The sequence below is a fragment of the Colius striatus genome, chromosome 13 (assembly GCF_028858725.1).
Source record: "Colius striatus isolate bColStr4 chromosome 13, bColStr4.1.hap1, whole genome shotgun sequence".
In the NCBI taxonomy this organism is placed as follows: Eukaryota; Metazoa; Chordata; class Aves; order Coliiformes; family Coliidae; genus Colius; species Colius striatus.
In genome coordinates, this window is record NC_084771.1 from 12,149,394 (window position 1) to 12,167,328 (window position 17,935).

The 17,935-nt window shown below is 41.2% G+C and overlaps 1 protein-coding gene across 4 annotated transcripts in view; it reads left to right on the forward strand.

Moving 5' to 3' along the window:
- The window catches only part of LOC104562855 (5-hydroxytryptamine receptor 2A), a 90,340-nt gene that overhangs the window by 58,868 nt on the left and 13,537 nt on the right, over positions 1 to 17,935 (forward strand). For 3 of the 4 annotated variants that reach the window (XM_062006537.1, XM_062006536.1, XM_062006538.1), the window contains one exon: positions 15,927 to 16,127. The exons of the other annotated variant lie outside the window; for it this stretch is intronic. In XM_062006537.1, the coding sequence (XP_061862521.1) occupies positions 15,927 to 16,127 (201 nt within the window). The remainder of the gene's footprint in view (positions 1 to 15,926; positions 16,128 to 17,935) is intronic. 4 annotated transcript variants of the gene reach the window in all.

The following is a 17,935-nucleotide window of genomic DNA, read 5'->3' on the forward strand; positions in this document are numbered from 1 at the left end:
TGCTGCAAAAAGGAATGAACCCCTCTCTTCTGGCTTGGCTGAGACTGTTGAGGTATTTTTTGGTGATTTCATTTGTTTTGGTTAAAAATTTTAACTTTTTTTAAAAGGCAAAGGAAGCAAATTCCCCTTAAAGTAATGACATGTAATGACATGGAGCAGCATGATCCAAATAGGAAAATGAAATCACAGAGAGATATCAAGGAGAATTTCCTGACCCCATGGGAATGCAGGAGTGAAAAGGACTTTTTGACTTGTTTGCTACCAAGAATTATTAAGTCACTCAGCTACTGCAGTCATATCTTACATCTTCCAGAGCTTGTTTCTTTTCAGGTCTGTGTGCTGTTGGGATGCCAAAGCCAGGATCTGTATGTGTCAGTGTGCAGCAACTGAAAGCTGTGACAAATCTCTGAGCACCTTATTACAAAATCAGAAATTCATCTTGTTGCCAATCTCAACTTTCTGGCAAGAAGCAATTTTTAAATAGAAAAGCTTAACACTGCAATGTGAATAAAGCAGAGCCTCCATGTACTTTTATACCTTTTAAGAAGTAAATGTGCTTTAAAACTTTTCTGCAGAAGTTGATAAACTGGGCTGCCTTCCACTTTGCAGTTTTGCCCAGGGAAACCTGTTGACAGTATTTCTTTTCTCAGGGCTCTACAAGAAGTCATCACTAGGCCCATCATCTCTAAACCATTTAAGACTGTGGTCTGTATTAGAACCAGATGCTGATTGTTAATGAAAGCATGTTGCAGAGCAAGTTTCTGTAACAAAGCCTCAGTGGGCACTTGCTAAGCTCAAGTTGGGGTGTAGTCTCACCCTAAAACACGCTATGAAAGCAGTTCTAGCTAACCATGTAAAATATCACCCAGGCATCTCAGTGAGGATGGTTCCTTGAATGAAGCCTCTAAAAATGTGGCAGAAAGGATCAGCATTCATCCTCCCAAGTTCCCAAGAGGTAAAGGGAAATGTTAAGATACTCCATATTGTTTCAGAGGATTAACTCCTACTTAAGCTAGTTGAACATATGGTCTTAGATTTTTCTAATTTACCCACTGCATGTGTGCTGCATCCAACCAGGGAACTATTTTTCATATTTTAGACACTAAATTGGACAGGCATGTCTTGCCTGTGTGGTGTAACTGAGATCTGCCCATCCAAAATAAATCTTTAATGTTCAAGTGTGACTCATTAGAGTGGTTTGGAATGGCTCACACCTAGGCTGTTATTTAATGCAAATATTTAGATTCAATTCTGGTTTTTTATTTCATCCTATTGCTAAGAATTTTTGCAAGGTGCAATGGGTTTTAAAACTCAAAGGAGTGTAAAGTCCCAAGAGCCTGGAATGTGCATAGTTACATTTCTGTTTTACAGGAGTACTGATGTCAGTTTAAATACAGCAGCAGTTTTAGTGCTCTCAGTGCAATCTTCTCATGCCCAATTTGCTTCTAGATCAGTGAAGCTAAATGTGCTTTAAAATGCATGAATCTTCTTTGACTTTTTATGACAGCAGCCTGTTAGATCCAGTAGCAGCTTTGTAAGTCTGTTGCTTCATTGTAATTAACTTCTGTGAGTTTAGTTGAAAACTTACACGCTTTGTTGCAACCCAGAGATTGATACCAAGTAATGAGAAAAGTGGAATTATTATACATAAAAAACAAAGAGCTTATGATAATAAACTGTTCCAGTGATGAATTTACTGCTTTATAAAGGTGCCAGGCAGATTGCTGAGATTACAAGTAGAATGAAGACAGCTAATGTGTTTCCCACAGACGGATTTAGTCTCATTTGAAAGCAAGAACATCCCCACCTCTGGCTGCTGGGCCATGGCAGACATGGCCACACAGAATCTTCCTCAGATATGTTTAATCCCCTATTCTTAAACTTAAATATTAAAATAAAGAGAAAACTTTTAACCAGAATTACAGACATTTTACCAAGTTTTGGTTCATTTTAGTCTATGCCATTGCACATGCATATTTATCCATGATCGCTTCTTACCAGGACTTAATCTTAGCTCTGGATGTTAGTCACAGCCTAGATGTCCTTCTGAAAAACTCACCTGAATTCAACTTCAGCTGTAGCTTGGGCCTCCCTCATTGTCACAATCTGTTTGCCTCTGGAGAAAAATGTAGTTAAAATGTGCAACACCTCTCCAGCCACACCATAAAGCCAGTGCTCAAGCAGCATCTGCTCAGTTACCAAGGGAGCTGCCTGCAAACTGACATTTGCTTCTATTGATTTTTGTAAACAGTGTGATTTTTATGAAAAAAGCAAAGAAAATAATAGAAAAAAAAAAAAGGAAAATGGACAGAGAAGGGAGAGGAATAGTAAATTCAATGGAATAGCAGAGTGGGAAGGATAACAAAGGGTAACAATTTGTCTTACTCTTTACCCAAACATTAGCTTAAGAAAGTAGAAAAATTAAATATTCTTCATTTAGAAGCCTGTTTAAAACCCAGATGTGACCACAGCAGCCTGGCCTGATCTGTGACAGAAGAGTGCATCTCAATGGCTTCATCATTCTCTCCATCCCAAATGATCCATACCAGTTCTTACTTTTACTCTGTTTTCTCTTACTCAAAAAAGCCCTTGCTACTTCTCCTGGAAGGTGCCTGCAGCTAAATCTAGCAACACTTTCACACACCAAATACCTAGGATGTATTATCTCATGCTGAGAACTTGCTATCTCTTCTCACTCACCCCAGCAGAGTGAAATTGGGATGAGGAACTAGGTAGCAGCATTTGTTTCTTAGCACTTGCCAATGAGCAGTTATAATTTCCAGGAATGATCCTACTTGCAGTCTGTTATAGAGATTAACATATGGCTCATTTTCCTGTGCTGGCTGCAGCTGCATATATGGAGAATGTAAAGGAGATGTAGAAGGGCTCCAAGGATGGTCAGCTGCATTTCTGTCTTAATGTGTAATTGAAAAACTTTTTCATCTTTGTTCTGTTTGTCAGCTATGCCTTGTATTCACTCAGGGAGTCTGTGGTTGCATGCAGATAGATGCCTGGTGTCAGTATTTTGCTGTTTGATCTGTTTATGTACATCCCATCGTATTTGTTGCTTTTACTGCATGGTAGCATTTGGTGAAAATAAGTAAGATTTCAGCACATGGTAACTTTAATTTTCTTTATGTAATTAATACAATAATACCATAAATTCTTTCCTGAAGCATACTCTGAGTGATAATGACATGCAAAGAGCCTAAGGAACAGACTACTGCCTCTTTAGAGTGGTGTATGTAAAGGGTAAACCCAGCCTCTGAGCTCAAAAGCATGGAAAAATAACTGCCCTTATCCAGGCCAACATGTATCTAGAGAGCTACTTTAACTAAGATAGAAGGAAATACAGAGAAGTAAGGTGAAATCCCTGAAAGCACTTAGATATATTGTAAGAGAAATATACCAATGTAATACGTAAGTTTGCATTATAAATGTTTCCAGAATTGGGTCAATTAAAATTAACTCTCATTTTTCTTCTACTACTTTTCACACTGTTGAAATTGATATAATCAAATTCTACTCAGCAAGTTACGATGTCGATGTCTCTCTCCAACTTACATGACATATCCCTTGAAATTCTGGTTCTAGAGTAGTCTAATATTCCTTAAAATATCTACAAGCAGCCTCGTTGGTTAGTTCACTTCGCTGAGACCTAATGGTATGAGTAGCATCAAATTCCTGCTTTGTGTTTTACCAGCACATGCTGGGAAAGAGGCTCTGATGTGATTCATCTGCTTGCATGGTAATTAAATGGAAATAACATTGATGGAAGTGGTGCCACAAGCCAGTTGCTCTGCCTTGCACTAATTTGCACGCTGCCTCGTTGAGGCAGTATAACCCTTTTCTGAATGGAACCTGCTCATAAGAGAAGCAAGAGTGGATCCTCACTAGCTTTTCTGCCAGACTGTCATTAAAGATGTTAATGAGATGAGGAGAATTTGTGCATGAGCCTTGTCACAGTGTCTAAGCTGTGATTACCAGTGTGAGCTACATCAGCTTTTTGGTTCCACGCATTAGTTTCAAATACATATTCCATTTTTCCAGCTTCCTCTGTGTTTTCTGGTTGTAATATCTTCTTGTTGGAAAACTTCACTATTCCTGCAGCACCTCTGATAAGCACAGTGACAGCAGCTGGTTTAGTGAGTGAATCTCCTTCGAGACACTGTCTCGGTTCCTAGATGAAAAAAGGTTCAGGGCTACCAAGTTCAATGAGTAATGCCCAAATGTGAAGTACCTAGTTCCTCTGCCAGCTACGAGATTTTATGGACAAGGCAGGATGGTTGATAAGGTTCTGTTGATTCTCTGTTATTTTTTAGGCAGCTTGATTTCCATTCCTGTGGACATGTTGGCAGCAAGCTCTCTTCTCTGGCTGTGCTGGATATCGGGACAGACCAGTTGTTACCTTGAGCAATGTGTTTCTACCTTCTCATGTATACTCTCTTTTTTTGGCAGTTTGTTTATTTTAAGTAAGTTTGGGATATTTTGCTTGTTTTTAGAAACCTCTATTTTCATCCCCAATCAGAGGCAGCAGCTTTAGAAAAAAAGCCTTGGTGTTGTTGAGATATGGAAATGGTATGACAAGCTTTTTCCGTACCTATTTGGCACCCACTGGGATGCAGAAGAGTGTAAATGCACATTTGACACCTATGAATATTGATGGTTGGTTTTAGGAGGCAGTAGAGCTCTGTCCTCATGTCTGTGCATTTGTTCTGAATGGTAACTGCTCCTCACTCTGCTATTTAAAGTTTAAGATTGTTGGGTAACATTTAGAATTTGCCAGTTAAGCTGTTGTTGATTCCTTCTGATCGACTGATCTGACACGAATGGCAAGAGATTGCGTTTGAACACAGCAGAAGCCAAGAGTCATGAGTCTGCTTCACCATTAAGGTCTTGCTAGCTGTCTCCATACGAGACACACAACAGCAGAACAACGTTATTTGTTTGATATAACGTGGTGAGTTCATCTTGACAAGCATGAACACAGGACAAACAACGTCCAAGATGAAGTCTTCTGAACATCCCCTTTATATCTGTCATGGTTTAAGCCCAGCTGCCAGCTAAACACCCTGTAGCTGTTTGCTCACTCCTCTCCCTCTCGCCGTGGTGGGATGGGAAGGGGGAATCAAAAGATAGAACTCTTGGATGGAGATAAGGACAGTTTAATAGAACAACACAAGAGCAGAGTAGATATAATAGTAATGCTAATAAAACAATATGGGAAGCGAGTGATGCACAATGCACTTGCTCACCACCTGGAACCCAATCCCCAGCTTGTCCCTCATCCCTCCTGCCCCCACTAGCTCCCCCACTCATGTTCTGTATCAATAGAGTATCAAATTCCCCCTTGACTAGTTCAGGTCAACTGTCTTAGCTATGCCCCTTCCTGGCTTCTAGTGAAAATCAACTCCCTACCAGCTAAACCTAAGACAACATCTTATTTTATCTACTTTCCATAATGATATTTCCAAGCTTTTCCTAGTCCATACTGGGACAAATATCTCTTGTATCAGGGAGTAACTAGTTCTCCCATGACACTCGTATTCTTCCTTTCCATTTGTTAAATCTACAGCAACACTTATTTTATTACATCTTGCCAGATTATTATGTTAACACATGATTTTATTATCATGGTTATCACTGGTTTTGATTTGTAATCAAGTGCAAGATTACACTGTAATAATAGTGTAACCATGAGAATAAAATAACATTGCACTTGATTACAAAGCAAAAATAAGTCTATCAAAACCCCAGTGGTATAACTTCACTAAATATCACTTCTTTAGTTTCCTTTTCCACCTCATGAGACCACTATAATTTTCTGGGTAATAGTATTCTTTCTAATATATTGGTACACCCACACTTCATTTATCCATATTAAATTAAACTTCTACTTCATGTTAATAGAACTTGCAATAAGCCTACAATTTCTGCAAAACTCAAAAATAAATGAGTACAACTGTACCCAGATGGTGATCATATGTGAGGCTTCACTGTATCTCTGTTATTACCCATCTGGAATACATTCTACATACTAGAACATTGTTATGGGAAACAGGATCGCCTCATGCTGCACTGCTGTTTTCAACACAGACCTTCTCAGGATTCAAAACTCTGTACCTGCATCATTTGTCAGAGGGACACAAAATCAGGCCGGATTGCTGTTGCTGCCTGTTTGTTTCTTTTTGGATGAGGGATGTCACCTGAATTCCAGGATGTGTTGGCATAGTCTGAGATGCTTCTAAATCTTTGGATCTGTAAAGAAGACTGTGCTGAGTTGACTTTTACATGTCCTCATGCAGCACTTTGATAGCAATCTGGCATATTGGTTTTTTTAGTCTATAAAGGCTGCAGTATGAAAGCACCATTCTTCAAAATTAAACCTTATTCCAACTTCAAGCCTTTTCCAGTAGACTCTGTCAGCAGTGAGTAGTTTTAATTGGTAACAAGTTGTGTACAAAACACTTATAATAATGCAAATCCTTAACATCTTATTATGTGGTTTTACAAGTTGGGCCATCAGACCAAAAAACAAATTGTTTGTTTGGAGTACAGGGCTGATTTAAATTAACATTGCATCTGCTGGTTGGAGTTGTATCAGTTCTGCTGGGTGGGCATGAGGTGAGTGTGGGGGTACAGAAGCTTCATGTTTCTCAAGGGGCACATGCAGCTTTGGCCACATACAGGCTTCCCCAATCCTTGCTTTCCCAGGGCTGCTTTGGATGCCTAGAAGCTGGCCACAGGTGAGCTGCCCTGTTCATGGCAAGGGTGCTTGGGATGAGCCAGTCTTCTCTGACTGTAATACCTAGATGGGAGGTTGGTTTTGAGCTAGGCTGAGTGAATCAAATCCTACAGAAGGGCCAGAAGGTGAATGTCTTGGCCATAGACCTGGTGGTTTCTGAGCTGAGGACAAAATTCTCCTGCAGATGAAAAAGGAAGAAATGTGGCAACATGCCAAGGTGAAGTTCACGAGCCTTCTTCCCTCTGAGGCTTAATGTGGAGACATCCCCAGACTGTGATTCTGTCCATACCTTCCCACAGAGAGGTTCGATTAAACATGAACCTTTAAAGTTCAGACTTTCTTGTGGTGATAGAAGTGGAACAGATCACACCAGGGGCTCTCCCCTCACATGTCCTTGTCTTTACAGGGGTCTGGTCTGTCTAGGAAAACCTCCTGTGCCGCTGACAGAGAAACGGGCTTCTGGCAGGCACCACACTGGCCAGCTTGTCTGCTGCTGAAGCTCCCAGACCTAGTGTTGTTGTGGAAAAGTATTTTACAGTTCTGTGAAAAGAACCTTCAGGGTTCCTATGGCCTGGCAAAATGGAGAAATATCTAAGTATCATGGGATAAGGGGGAAAAGAAGTGGAGAAAGTCAGCTGGGTAATTAAGGCTGACCATGGAGGGAAGGAAGCTCCAGATTTTGAAACATTGTACTGGAAGGCTACTGAAATGTTGTTTTTCAAGTATTGTGTAAGACTTGAGAAGAACTCAAGCAGTTAAATAACTTGATCTAGTTTGTCCACACTTGTTTGCTTCATCTGAGCTCTGCAACCTACTCCTTGATTAAAAGTTATAAGCAGAGTTCCCTCAAAGTGTAAATCTGGGTTGTACCACTCCAGGAATCCCAGTGGATAACTGCACATTTCTGACTGCAGTCTGGGGGATTTTTGCATGTTCAGGTGGTTTTACAGGTTATTCATACAGAGTACAGAGCCAATGAAGAGTACATGCATTTTCTAGATTGCCATTAGAATTATTTAAAGAAATAATGCATCTTGTTTACATGTTGGATGACTTCTCTTCAACTCCTGGTTCAGGGAAGGACAGTGATTCTTCATTGAATTGCCTTTTTGTTGGGGCAGGTTGCAGGTGCACAGATTGCTATGCTGAACTAGCACATGGTGGCCATTAAACTAGAAAACAGCCATGCTTGCTCACATCTTCAGAGGTTTCCTTGGGCTTACTGCATATGAATGGTGCTCATTAGCAAATGATTTCCTTGAGAAAGCCACTGAAGGTTCTGTTCTGTCACCTTTCCGACTCCCACAGTGAAAGTTTCCACTTTGACAAAGTCTTGACACCTCTCCTATAATGAAAGATGTATCTGTTCTTGGTCAGAAGCAGCAGTGGCAGAAATGCTTTGCAAGCAGGAGGTTTGCATCTAAGGTATTCGGTGACTGGAGGACAGTAGATGGCACTCAAGGATATGGAGCAGAATTTCTAGGCTTCTTAACAACCCTCAGATAATTGCTTTTTACAGTGACTTCTGTGGAGCTCTCTCAAGCATGCAAGGTATACCAGACTAACAAAACTGCTGAAAACCGCTGCTCAAAGTTAATGCTAGTGGTCTGCAGAAGGTGGTTTAGAGTTAAGCCTGTCAATTCTTATTCAATTGGCTGTCTGTCTGGAATTTTTAGTAAAAGCTGGTTAGAGATGACAGACCTGTGCCCTCTGAATACAGAACCCTTTACATCAAAAGAAGGAAATCCTCATTACGTCTCTTTCTGAAATCAGATATTTTATCAGGATTTGGAGGCCAATTTATTCAACTGCATTGCCAGGAAAGAGCCTGAGCTGAGAAAGAGGATTAATTCCTGGTAGGGTCTGAAACAGCTGTCAGAACAGCATGGATGTCTGAATTGCCACTGAGTTATGCTGAAATCAAAATGAGGATCTAAAAAAATCTCTTCTGAATGGTTTTGTGTCCTCTCACTATCCCCAGAGTCACTTCTAGGGTCACATCATGGTCTAAACTTTGATACTAGAAACTCTGGTTTGAGCAGGCAGTCTCTTTGCTCCAGCTGAGGTAACTGCTCAGCAGCCAGCTGTTATCTGAACAGTGCCACATGGTTTTCAGTCCTGAATCCTAGTTTCCTCAAATGATCTGTATGTTTTGGCAGCTGTTTCTTGTGATAATGGTTTTTTTCAATTTCATCAAAACTAAGGGAAACCACCTGTTATTGTTGCATGTTTGTGCACTTTGTTATGAAACAGTTCTTTAGAAAACATTTCTATTTTTAGATTTAGAAGGTATTCATTTAGAAGGTTCTCTCATGGGCTTATTTTCCAGTATGGTATTTGTTCAACTGTCTTTTTATTACTTGTTTAAATAATGCATGAAGGCTGATCCATAACCTCATCCATTTAGAGAAAGTATTATGAAGAACTTACGTCTCAGAATTGTGTGAAAAGATCATCTCCGTTGAAATTAAAGTGGCATAGACTAAAGTTAAATCCTTTGTGTGGTCTTGCACTATGGTGAAATAGCATCTTCTAGGCACAGAGGTTGGAGTCAAGTGCAGGGTGACAGCAGTGGTCTCACCAACCCCATGTCTGGACACAGTGTAACCAATCTTTTCTTGCTTAGTGACCTCTCCCACTCTCTTAGCCATCATATCAGCAAGTTCCCTGATGGCACCAAACTGGGAGGACTGGCTGATTCACCAGAGGCTGTGCTGCTGCTGGATCTGGACAGGCTGAGAGTTGGGCAGAGAGGAACCTCATGAGGTTCAACAAGGGTAAATGCAGAATCCTGCATCTGGGGAGGAACAACCCCCTGCACCAGAACAGGCTGGGGATTGACCTGCTGGAGAGCAGCTCTGCAGAGAGAGACCTGGGAGTGCTGGTGGGCAGCAAAGTAAACATGAGCCAGCAATGAGCCCTTCTGGCCAAGAGTGCCAATGGCATCCTGGGGTTTATTAAGAAGAATGTGGCCAGCAGGTTAAGGGAGGTTCTTCTGCCCCTCTACTCTGCCCTGGTGAGGCCTCATCTGGAGTCCTGTGTCCAGTTCTGGGCTCCCCAGTTTTAGAAGGACAGGGAACTTCTGGAGAGAGGCCAGCACAGAGCTATCAAGATGATTGAAAAGTAGAGCATCTTTCTTATGAGAAAAGGATGTGATACCTGGGGCTGTGTAGCCCGGAGAAAAGACAACTGAGGAGGGACCTCATTAACACTTGTAAGTACCATTCTGCACCACCCTTACTTAAATGTAAACTCAGTTTCTCATGTAACCTGGCACTCAGGAGTTCAATATGTCAGATAAACGTTAAATTCTACTCTACTGATGATAAAATCAGCAGCATTGGCAGTACTGCCCTTGAGCCCAGCAGTTCCTCTAGCCAGGAATCTTGGCTGCATGCATGTGATCTCTTCTGTGGACATGCTGGTAGCCTCTGAGGACTGCAGGGAGTCAAGCAAGATGTTCTGTACTCTTCAGGCATGCTGGAGGCTTCCAGCACTCTGAGTTGTGTGACTCTCCAGGTGATACAGATGTCTGTGTACATCTGAAGGAAATAAATTAGCAAAAAAGGAGATAACATGGCTGTACACTTACTGATGTGGTATTTCATGCTAATAAATACTTTGCTTCCTAGATAAGAGAGAGAGGAGAATCGTTTAAATTCCTTTCTTCCCTTGGGAATAATGCAATGCAGTAATGTTCAAACTGGATGTAATTGCTTTCTATTTTTGTAAAGCCTGTGGCAGCTATGAAACTTTAAAGTGAATACTGCAAAGTCTGGTTAGTGTAAAATGCTTCAGTTGCAGTATGTTAATGGTGTAATGGGGCTAAGAGACTTTTAGCAGTGGGCAAGGGCAGGCTGCTTTTCCATAGCCAACAGTAGTGGGTTGCCCTGAAACATGTGGAAGACTCTTCAAAAGCTGAAAGATCTATCAGAAAGTGCCAGCTTTTGGGTTTGTCTTCTGAGTTGCTGTCTCCCATCATATATAAGCTGCTCTGAGTAACGGCAAGGAAACCTGAGCAGATGCTGCATTGAGTATTGCACTCCTCATTTTGAAAGGCATTGAGTATTGCACTGCTCAGTTCTCAAGGACTTAGGTGAGGCTTCTCCTGGGTTTTTGTCATTGACGTTTTCAAGAGTCAGAGCACTACACAGAGCAGTAGATCAATGTATGGCCTGGATCAGAGCCGTGGCAGCTAGATGATGTTCAAGAAGTGTGTCAGGCATGTGCTGTTGTTGCCATGTTAACTGCTGGGAAATTGTACTTTCTACTGGGACTAAGGTTTCTTCAAAGATCATGATTTCCTACCATTTTTAGTTCAAATCCTTAAAGCAAAATATAAATGCAGTAAACATCAAAACCCTAAAAGGAGAAACAATGCATGTATTTTAGTGTAGGGCCAATCTAATGAGCAACATTAACAGAGGCTGTATTTGATCAGAGAAGCATCTCGGGTTCTTGTTCTGCACCTCTCAGCTCTGATTATTTTCTATGTATATGCATATATGTATATATATACACTATATATGTGTGTGCATGCATTAAAAACTATATATAAAATGTTGTTGTGAGCCTAAAAGACACAGTAGATTCTTATTCTTCCTGTGTGATTTTAGAGGATGTTTTTCACCCTTTTATCCATCTCGATAGATACAAAGCACTGGCTAAACACAACAAACGTGCACTTCCAAATTCCTCATTGTGGTTAGAAAAGAAATGATTGCTACAGCTTCCTGTGAGTTTGCCATGAAATATTTCTGAAGCTACAAGGATGAATTTTACATAACTCTTTGCTTTGCTGTGGTATAAGCAGGTGTTTTGTCACCATTGTTCCGGATTTGTCACAGGTGTTGCCTTGCATGTTCCCAAGAGGTATCCTGGGGCAGATTGTGCTAGAGAAGTAGTAAATATGTAACTTTTAAAAATGTATAGAATGAGACAGTCCATTTGTAGCATGTGTACACACAACTCTTACCTACTCCAGCTTAGGACAAAAAACCATGTAAAGCTCACGAGGCTTTGGGGAGAAGGAAGATGGTTTGGATCAGCCTCCACACAGGCACACAGTTTCTTTTCAGTCACAGATTGTAACACTTGGTTTTTTTCAGCCCTTTGCCTGGAGTAATTCTGTTTTATCCTTTGACATAATTAATTTTGCTTTCATTTGCTGTGGTTTGGATTATCCAGGCACCTGCTGCCACACTGGCTGGTAATTTTGACTCTCATCACACAGTGAACAGCACAGTGACCATAATAACAGTGTTAAACAACACGTTTTACCCATGTGCATAAAACCTCTGAGAAAAGGGAATAATTTTCATTGTTGTCATCTTCCTTGAAGGAAAGCACACAGAAAAAATAAGGGGACTTTCATTTGACAGCAAATTAGCTACACACAGAGATGGCCTGTGACTTTGCCAGAACACTTCTGGGTTTGTGTGGTTTCCTGCCAACAGTTTGTGCCCATCTCAGCTGTTCAATGACACGCAGGAACTGTGGTTTGCATTTTCATCAGGAGATGGAATCCATCTATGGACCGTGACTCCTGATTAAATATAAGTGTTTGACCCCTATTTCCCATGAAGAACAACTGCATGTCAGGTTCCAGGAGATGCTACTCAGTGTTGGAGACTGAAGAGATATACACAGACGTTCTGCAGAAGTTTCCTTTCAGGATTTAATACACAGTCTTATCAGAGCCAGAAGCTAACACTGATCTAAAATTAATATCATTCTTCTATACAATTTTCTTATAGCCTCCTATACACTTTCCCCTACAAATCTATCCAGAGTAAACTTATAGCATCTGCAAAACATCTGGAGGCAAAAGAAATCCACAGTTACACACAGGGTAAGGAAATATCACTTTTTGTTCTCACCTGCAGGATTCATCTAATTCCCTTCAGCACTATCCTGTTTTGCCTACCAGCCAGTACATTAAATATATGAGTGATTTTAAGGGCACAGATTAATTCAAGTTTCTCACAAAGAATGTGGGTTTTGCTTTCCCAGATGTTTTTAGTCCTATTTCATTCTTTCTGGACCCAAATTTGGGCCGAGGTGCATGCTTTCCATTGGAAATGCAATTATTAAAGCTCTGAAGTGCTGAGGTCCAAGACTTCATTTAACTCCATCATCTGCTCTTCTAAATTGCTTTTCTTTCTGTGTGAAAGGAAAGCAAAAAAAGAACTAATTAGAGGAATGTTACCTTCTGCAGGTAGAGTATCTCTGAAGATAAGATTGTTTTAAAGGTTATGACATTGTTCACAGAATTGGGTTTTTAATCCTCATTTGCATCTGGGCACAGTCACAGGGTACATTTCCTCTGTTTGTACATAGATTTGAAACAGAATTAGAATAAACTTTCTCTTTTTTTTCACAAATTACTGGCTTTGCAGGCTGTGTAGGTGGTTTTCAAATGCACACACCATGCTTACTTAAAAGTAATTGCACTTTGAGCTAGGATATATATTATGCCCTTCCTATCAAGGTATAGTCATGTGTTGCAAGCTGCCATTCTACAAATTTCCAGAGTGACATTTTATTATTGCAGCCCATTTTAGGAAACTTTCTGAGAAACTAAAACGTCTCCTCATATAACTGCCTTTTCAGCTAGAAGCATAAGAGAGTGCTTGAGACAGTAAAGACTAAAAGGATTAGCCATGAAGAGGACTCTCATATCACCCTTAAAGACATCCAGGTAGTTTGCACAGGGAGTCATTCTAGGCAGCTTTACTTTGGTCTGTTGGTGACTGTTGTTCTTGCAGTGCCAGGGCTGACAGCAGGTGACACCTACTAACCTCACACCATGGGTATGAACTTTTGCTGTCACCTTTGCCTCTGCTAGTTTTTGGGCTGTAATGCTGTTACATCTATAGCAGCAGTTGTTCCAGGGGGAATCAGTCCAGGGTAGCTCAAAGGAAGAAGTATGAGAGGCTATTCATCATTCAGTAACATTGAAAGGTGGTTACTGTAGAAACCTCTTCCAGGTCTAGCAAATGTCAAGAATCAGATTGTACCCACTGCAGTGCCATAGATCATATTGAAGATGCTCCCACACATGGGAAGCCTGGAGGCCTAGTGTCCCTTTCTGGAGACCATGGAGTTTTCCTGGCCATCTGCCTGATGAGAGGAACAGCCACCATCAGCATCCTCCCCCTGTGCAGCAGCACAGTCACGATTGCCCCACGTATATCCACAGACACCACTTCATCCATCAGGGCACATTCCGCGGGGATATTCTCCAGGTCTTGTGCTCATAGGTCATTTCAGCCTGTATCAGGAAGTTGGCTATACCAATTCAGAGGGAGAAGTGGTGAGGGATAAACCCTGACTGAACACGCTTTAGCTTGGTCTGGCAGCAAAAGCCTGGGGCTATGCAGCAGGCGTGGGTACCACTTAAAGGAGATCGGACTCATTCTTCCCTGGAGCTTTCACTGGGGCATCATTAAAGACCCAGAAAATCAGAGATATGCTTAGCTGGAGCTCTGAGCTCAGTTGCAGGTTGATGGCAACAATATCATAAGCTATTGCAAAATCTGAACAAGAGCAGGAGGTGCAGAGTTTGATCACAACTTCATAAAGAGACTGAGTCATAATTTCACTGAGTTCAGTTCACTTGTACTACAGAAATGTCTTTTCAAGTAAAGAAGGTCCAACCACAAAGTGCTTTACTTAGTTCCGCTTGATAAGGACCTCCTAAATGCTCGCTGCTTTGGGTTTCAGTCCACTTACAGTCCATCTAGTAAAGATGGTGCAAACTTGCTGAAATAAATGATTTCTCTCCCCAGAGCCGAGGTCTTGCTGGGTGGGTTTTGTAAGTTATTTAGCACTTCTTCTGTGGATTCCCCACTGGAAAAAATGATCTAATGTGTCCATCTCATTCTGCTGTGCTCTTTGTGAAGGGTTCCTGGGCTTCACTGGGACAATTCATAATAACTTGCTCTGGTTCTATTCTTCTCTTCTCAGGTTTCTGCACATCAGGTATCCTGGGTCTCTCTTGGCTGGGTAATTTGTTTCAAAATACGTTTTCTGAGACTAATATTTTTCCCTTTCTGTTTGAGATCAGTAGGATGGAGCTGCATCTTTCTTAATATAGCATTGATCGTGCAGAGTGATGTTTCTGATCCTTGGGGTAAACTTCAAGATTGCTTTAGATACCCATGTTGTGAATGAAGAGACAAGAATATCTCATTATTCAGCTGTTACAAAGTCTCTCACGTTTTCAGCTGCTATAGATACTGTTGGTTTGTTTTGATACATGTTTTAGAAGCCCAGAGCTTAGCTGGACACGTTATTGATCTCACACAATCCATTCTGGGCATTAACATGGGAGTATCACTCACAAATCAATTCTCTCTGAGCTTTAATTTAAATACCAATGTCTCTTGAGGATCTTTCTGGGTCACTTTAATTCTCAAGCTGTACTTCACAACTGAGTAAACTGATTAATAAATGCAGGCACCCAAATTAGCTGTGTGCCAGCTGCTGTCGGATGTAGCTAACTAGTCTGTTCATTTTTCTAGCATACTTGTTTCTGTAAAGAATAATACTCAGCTCTGTCTACCTCCAGAACACTTTGCATTCAGACACTCCATCCCAGCTGCTCTGTCAGGAGGCAAGTATTCCTCTGCTACTTGGGCATGCTGCCTGGAGAGAATATTTAAGGTGAAGTAGTGTCATTTAACTCTTGTTAGACTGTGTAGGAAAACTGTCTGCTACCTTTCTCTTCAGCAACTGAGGAGCAAGTATCAAGAGAGCTTTAGAAAAGATCTGAGTGAAGTTAATGCCACGTTGTGCTATGCAATCCATGAAAGGAATGTGATGAGGCAATTATAAATGAATGGAATATCTGATTTTGTAAAGGTCTGAGAGAGAGGAACAGTGTTAGAATGGTCACTTGGAGGCACTGCCAAGTTAATATTACTTTGCTTTTAGGTCCTGCTCATGGAAAACAGATGTGTGGGAACCGGCTATGGGTTTATGGATTGTCCTGAGACAGGGACTATCCAGAAAGAGGCCCTGCAAGAGGTTTCTTTGTCTGCTCCTCATGCACATGTCCCTTACTGGTATCACAGAGCTAAAGTATCCCAGCAGTTTCTCAGAAATGATGGCCTAGCTTCCCAAATTATTTCCTTTCCTTTTTTTTTTTCCTTTCATTTCTTTTCTCTCTATGTTTCAGATTATGCTTGGCCTTTGCCTAAACAGTTGTGCCCTATATGGATTTCCCTAGATGTGCTCTTTTCAACTGCATCTATCATGCATCTCTGTGCCATCTCTCTTGATCGGTATGTAGCAATACGCAATCCCATTGAGCACAGCCGCTTCAATTCCCGCACCAAGGCTATTATGAAAATTGCTGCAGTTTGGACCATATCCATAGGTAAGCAACGTGGCTCATGATCTTAACTATGTCTCAATGAATAATGGTGTTACTCCCACTTTCATTTAGGATTTTTAAGAGGAGACTCAAAGTTGTTTTACCTGGCCTGCATGCCTGAATGTGATAAATGATTGCTGGGAAATAGAAGCCTTTCATTTTTCGGAATACCACCACCTTTGATGCTGAAGCATTGCAGCTGTGTAAACATCAATATGCCAATAACAACGGTAACACAGACAAATGGTACTATAAAACTGCTGCCTAAACAAAGCAGAAAATAACATTAGCAAAGGCTCTGCAAGGAAAACCCCAGCCAGTACAAATGACATGTCTACACTGCAGTTGCTGCAGTTCAACTGGCTCAAATTTTGGGAGCAGTTGAAGTGAAGCAGTGCAGAAGGGAAAGCAGGCTATCAGCCAGGGATTTGCTTCTCTTGTACAGACTACGCAGCCTATAACATTCTCTGACATAACCGGATTGCTGCTGGTACTGAGCTGACAAGTTTGAGATCATAGTAAATGAGACATAGGCATAAGACACTTTTGCATCACTTTGATAAAAAGTGATAACTAAAGCAGCAGTAAATTAAGGAAGAAGAAAAATGGTAGCAAGACTGTAATATCAAGAATTATGTGAAGAAAAACATTTTGAGGGGAATCCTTTCATAGAATCATAGAATGATAGGAGTTGGAAGGGACTTTTAGAGATCATCTGGTCCAACCTCCCTGCAGAAGCAGGTACACCTAGCCTTTCGATGTGCTTTATAAAAGAAGCATTTGAGGCAGGGTCAGAGTAATTGTATGACCACTTCCCTCTGCTGTGTTAAAATGCAGTCTTACAAAGATTTAATGTTTAACTTTTCTAGAGCAGTTGTCACTTTTAGCACTGTACTGCAAGGAAAAGCACGTTTCAGGTGCTTGAACTTCCCTTGGTTTTTGCCTGCTCTAGAAGTGCAACGTGACACTGGAAGCCAAGGTGCTGCAGGGACCACTTCTGAACAAGTTTGCAGTGGATAAAGGCTATGAGAAAAAAAAAAAAGAAGGGAAAAATAGACTTTATTTCATCATGGGTATAGCAAGAATTTCTGTTAGAAACAAATTTTCATGCTCTACAGGCCTACTAAGTTTCTTGTAGGTAATATCATCCACAGTGGAATAGGATTGGGTTTTGCCAATTGATTTTTTTGGGTAATATTATTTTAAGCTCTCTGTGTTGTCTGTTTGCAGCAGGAAGCAAGCTGCTGGATTCTAGGCATAAGCACTCACGTGTGAACGGCTTCACAAGCAGGATGCTTGGGCTCTGTTTGCTAGAGCAGTTAGTTGAGAGTCAGCACAGACTCTGTGACCTGGGATGCTCTGTAACCCGAGGGAGCAGCTGCTACCTCCCCCTCGCAGAGCCTTGTAAAGCTGTCATCGCATTAAGTAGCACACAACAAAACCTGAGCAATAACACTGTGCTGATTCCATTTCTGGAGCTAACTTGCAGATTTTTGTCCTGGGTTGCCTTACATGTTGCAGACATATCCTTAGAAATCTTGGCTAGTGCTCAATGTGGCTGCCTGCACAAGTGCCTTGAGGGCTTGAGTTGTAATTTGGGCTGTGAGTCCAAGAAATAAAGTAAGGCAACAAGTACTTTGTGCATGGTTCACTGAGAAGGCAGGTCAGTAAGTAAATCTGGGGTCTAACTAAATAGTTGTAAAGACAGCCATAGATTTATCTCTTCCTGGAGTTCTTGGACTCAGGACGATGGAAAATAGGAACATTATGGGCTCTATGGTCCCCCAGGAATGAAAGTACCCAAACCAGGA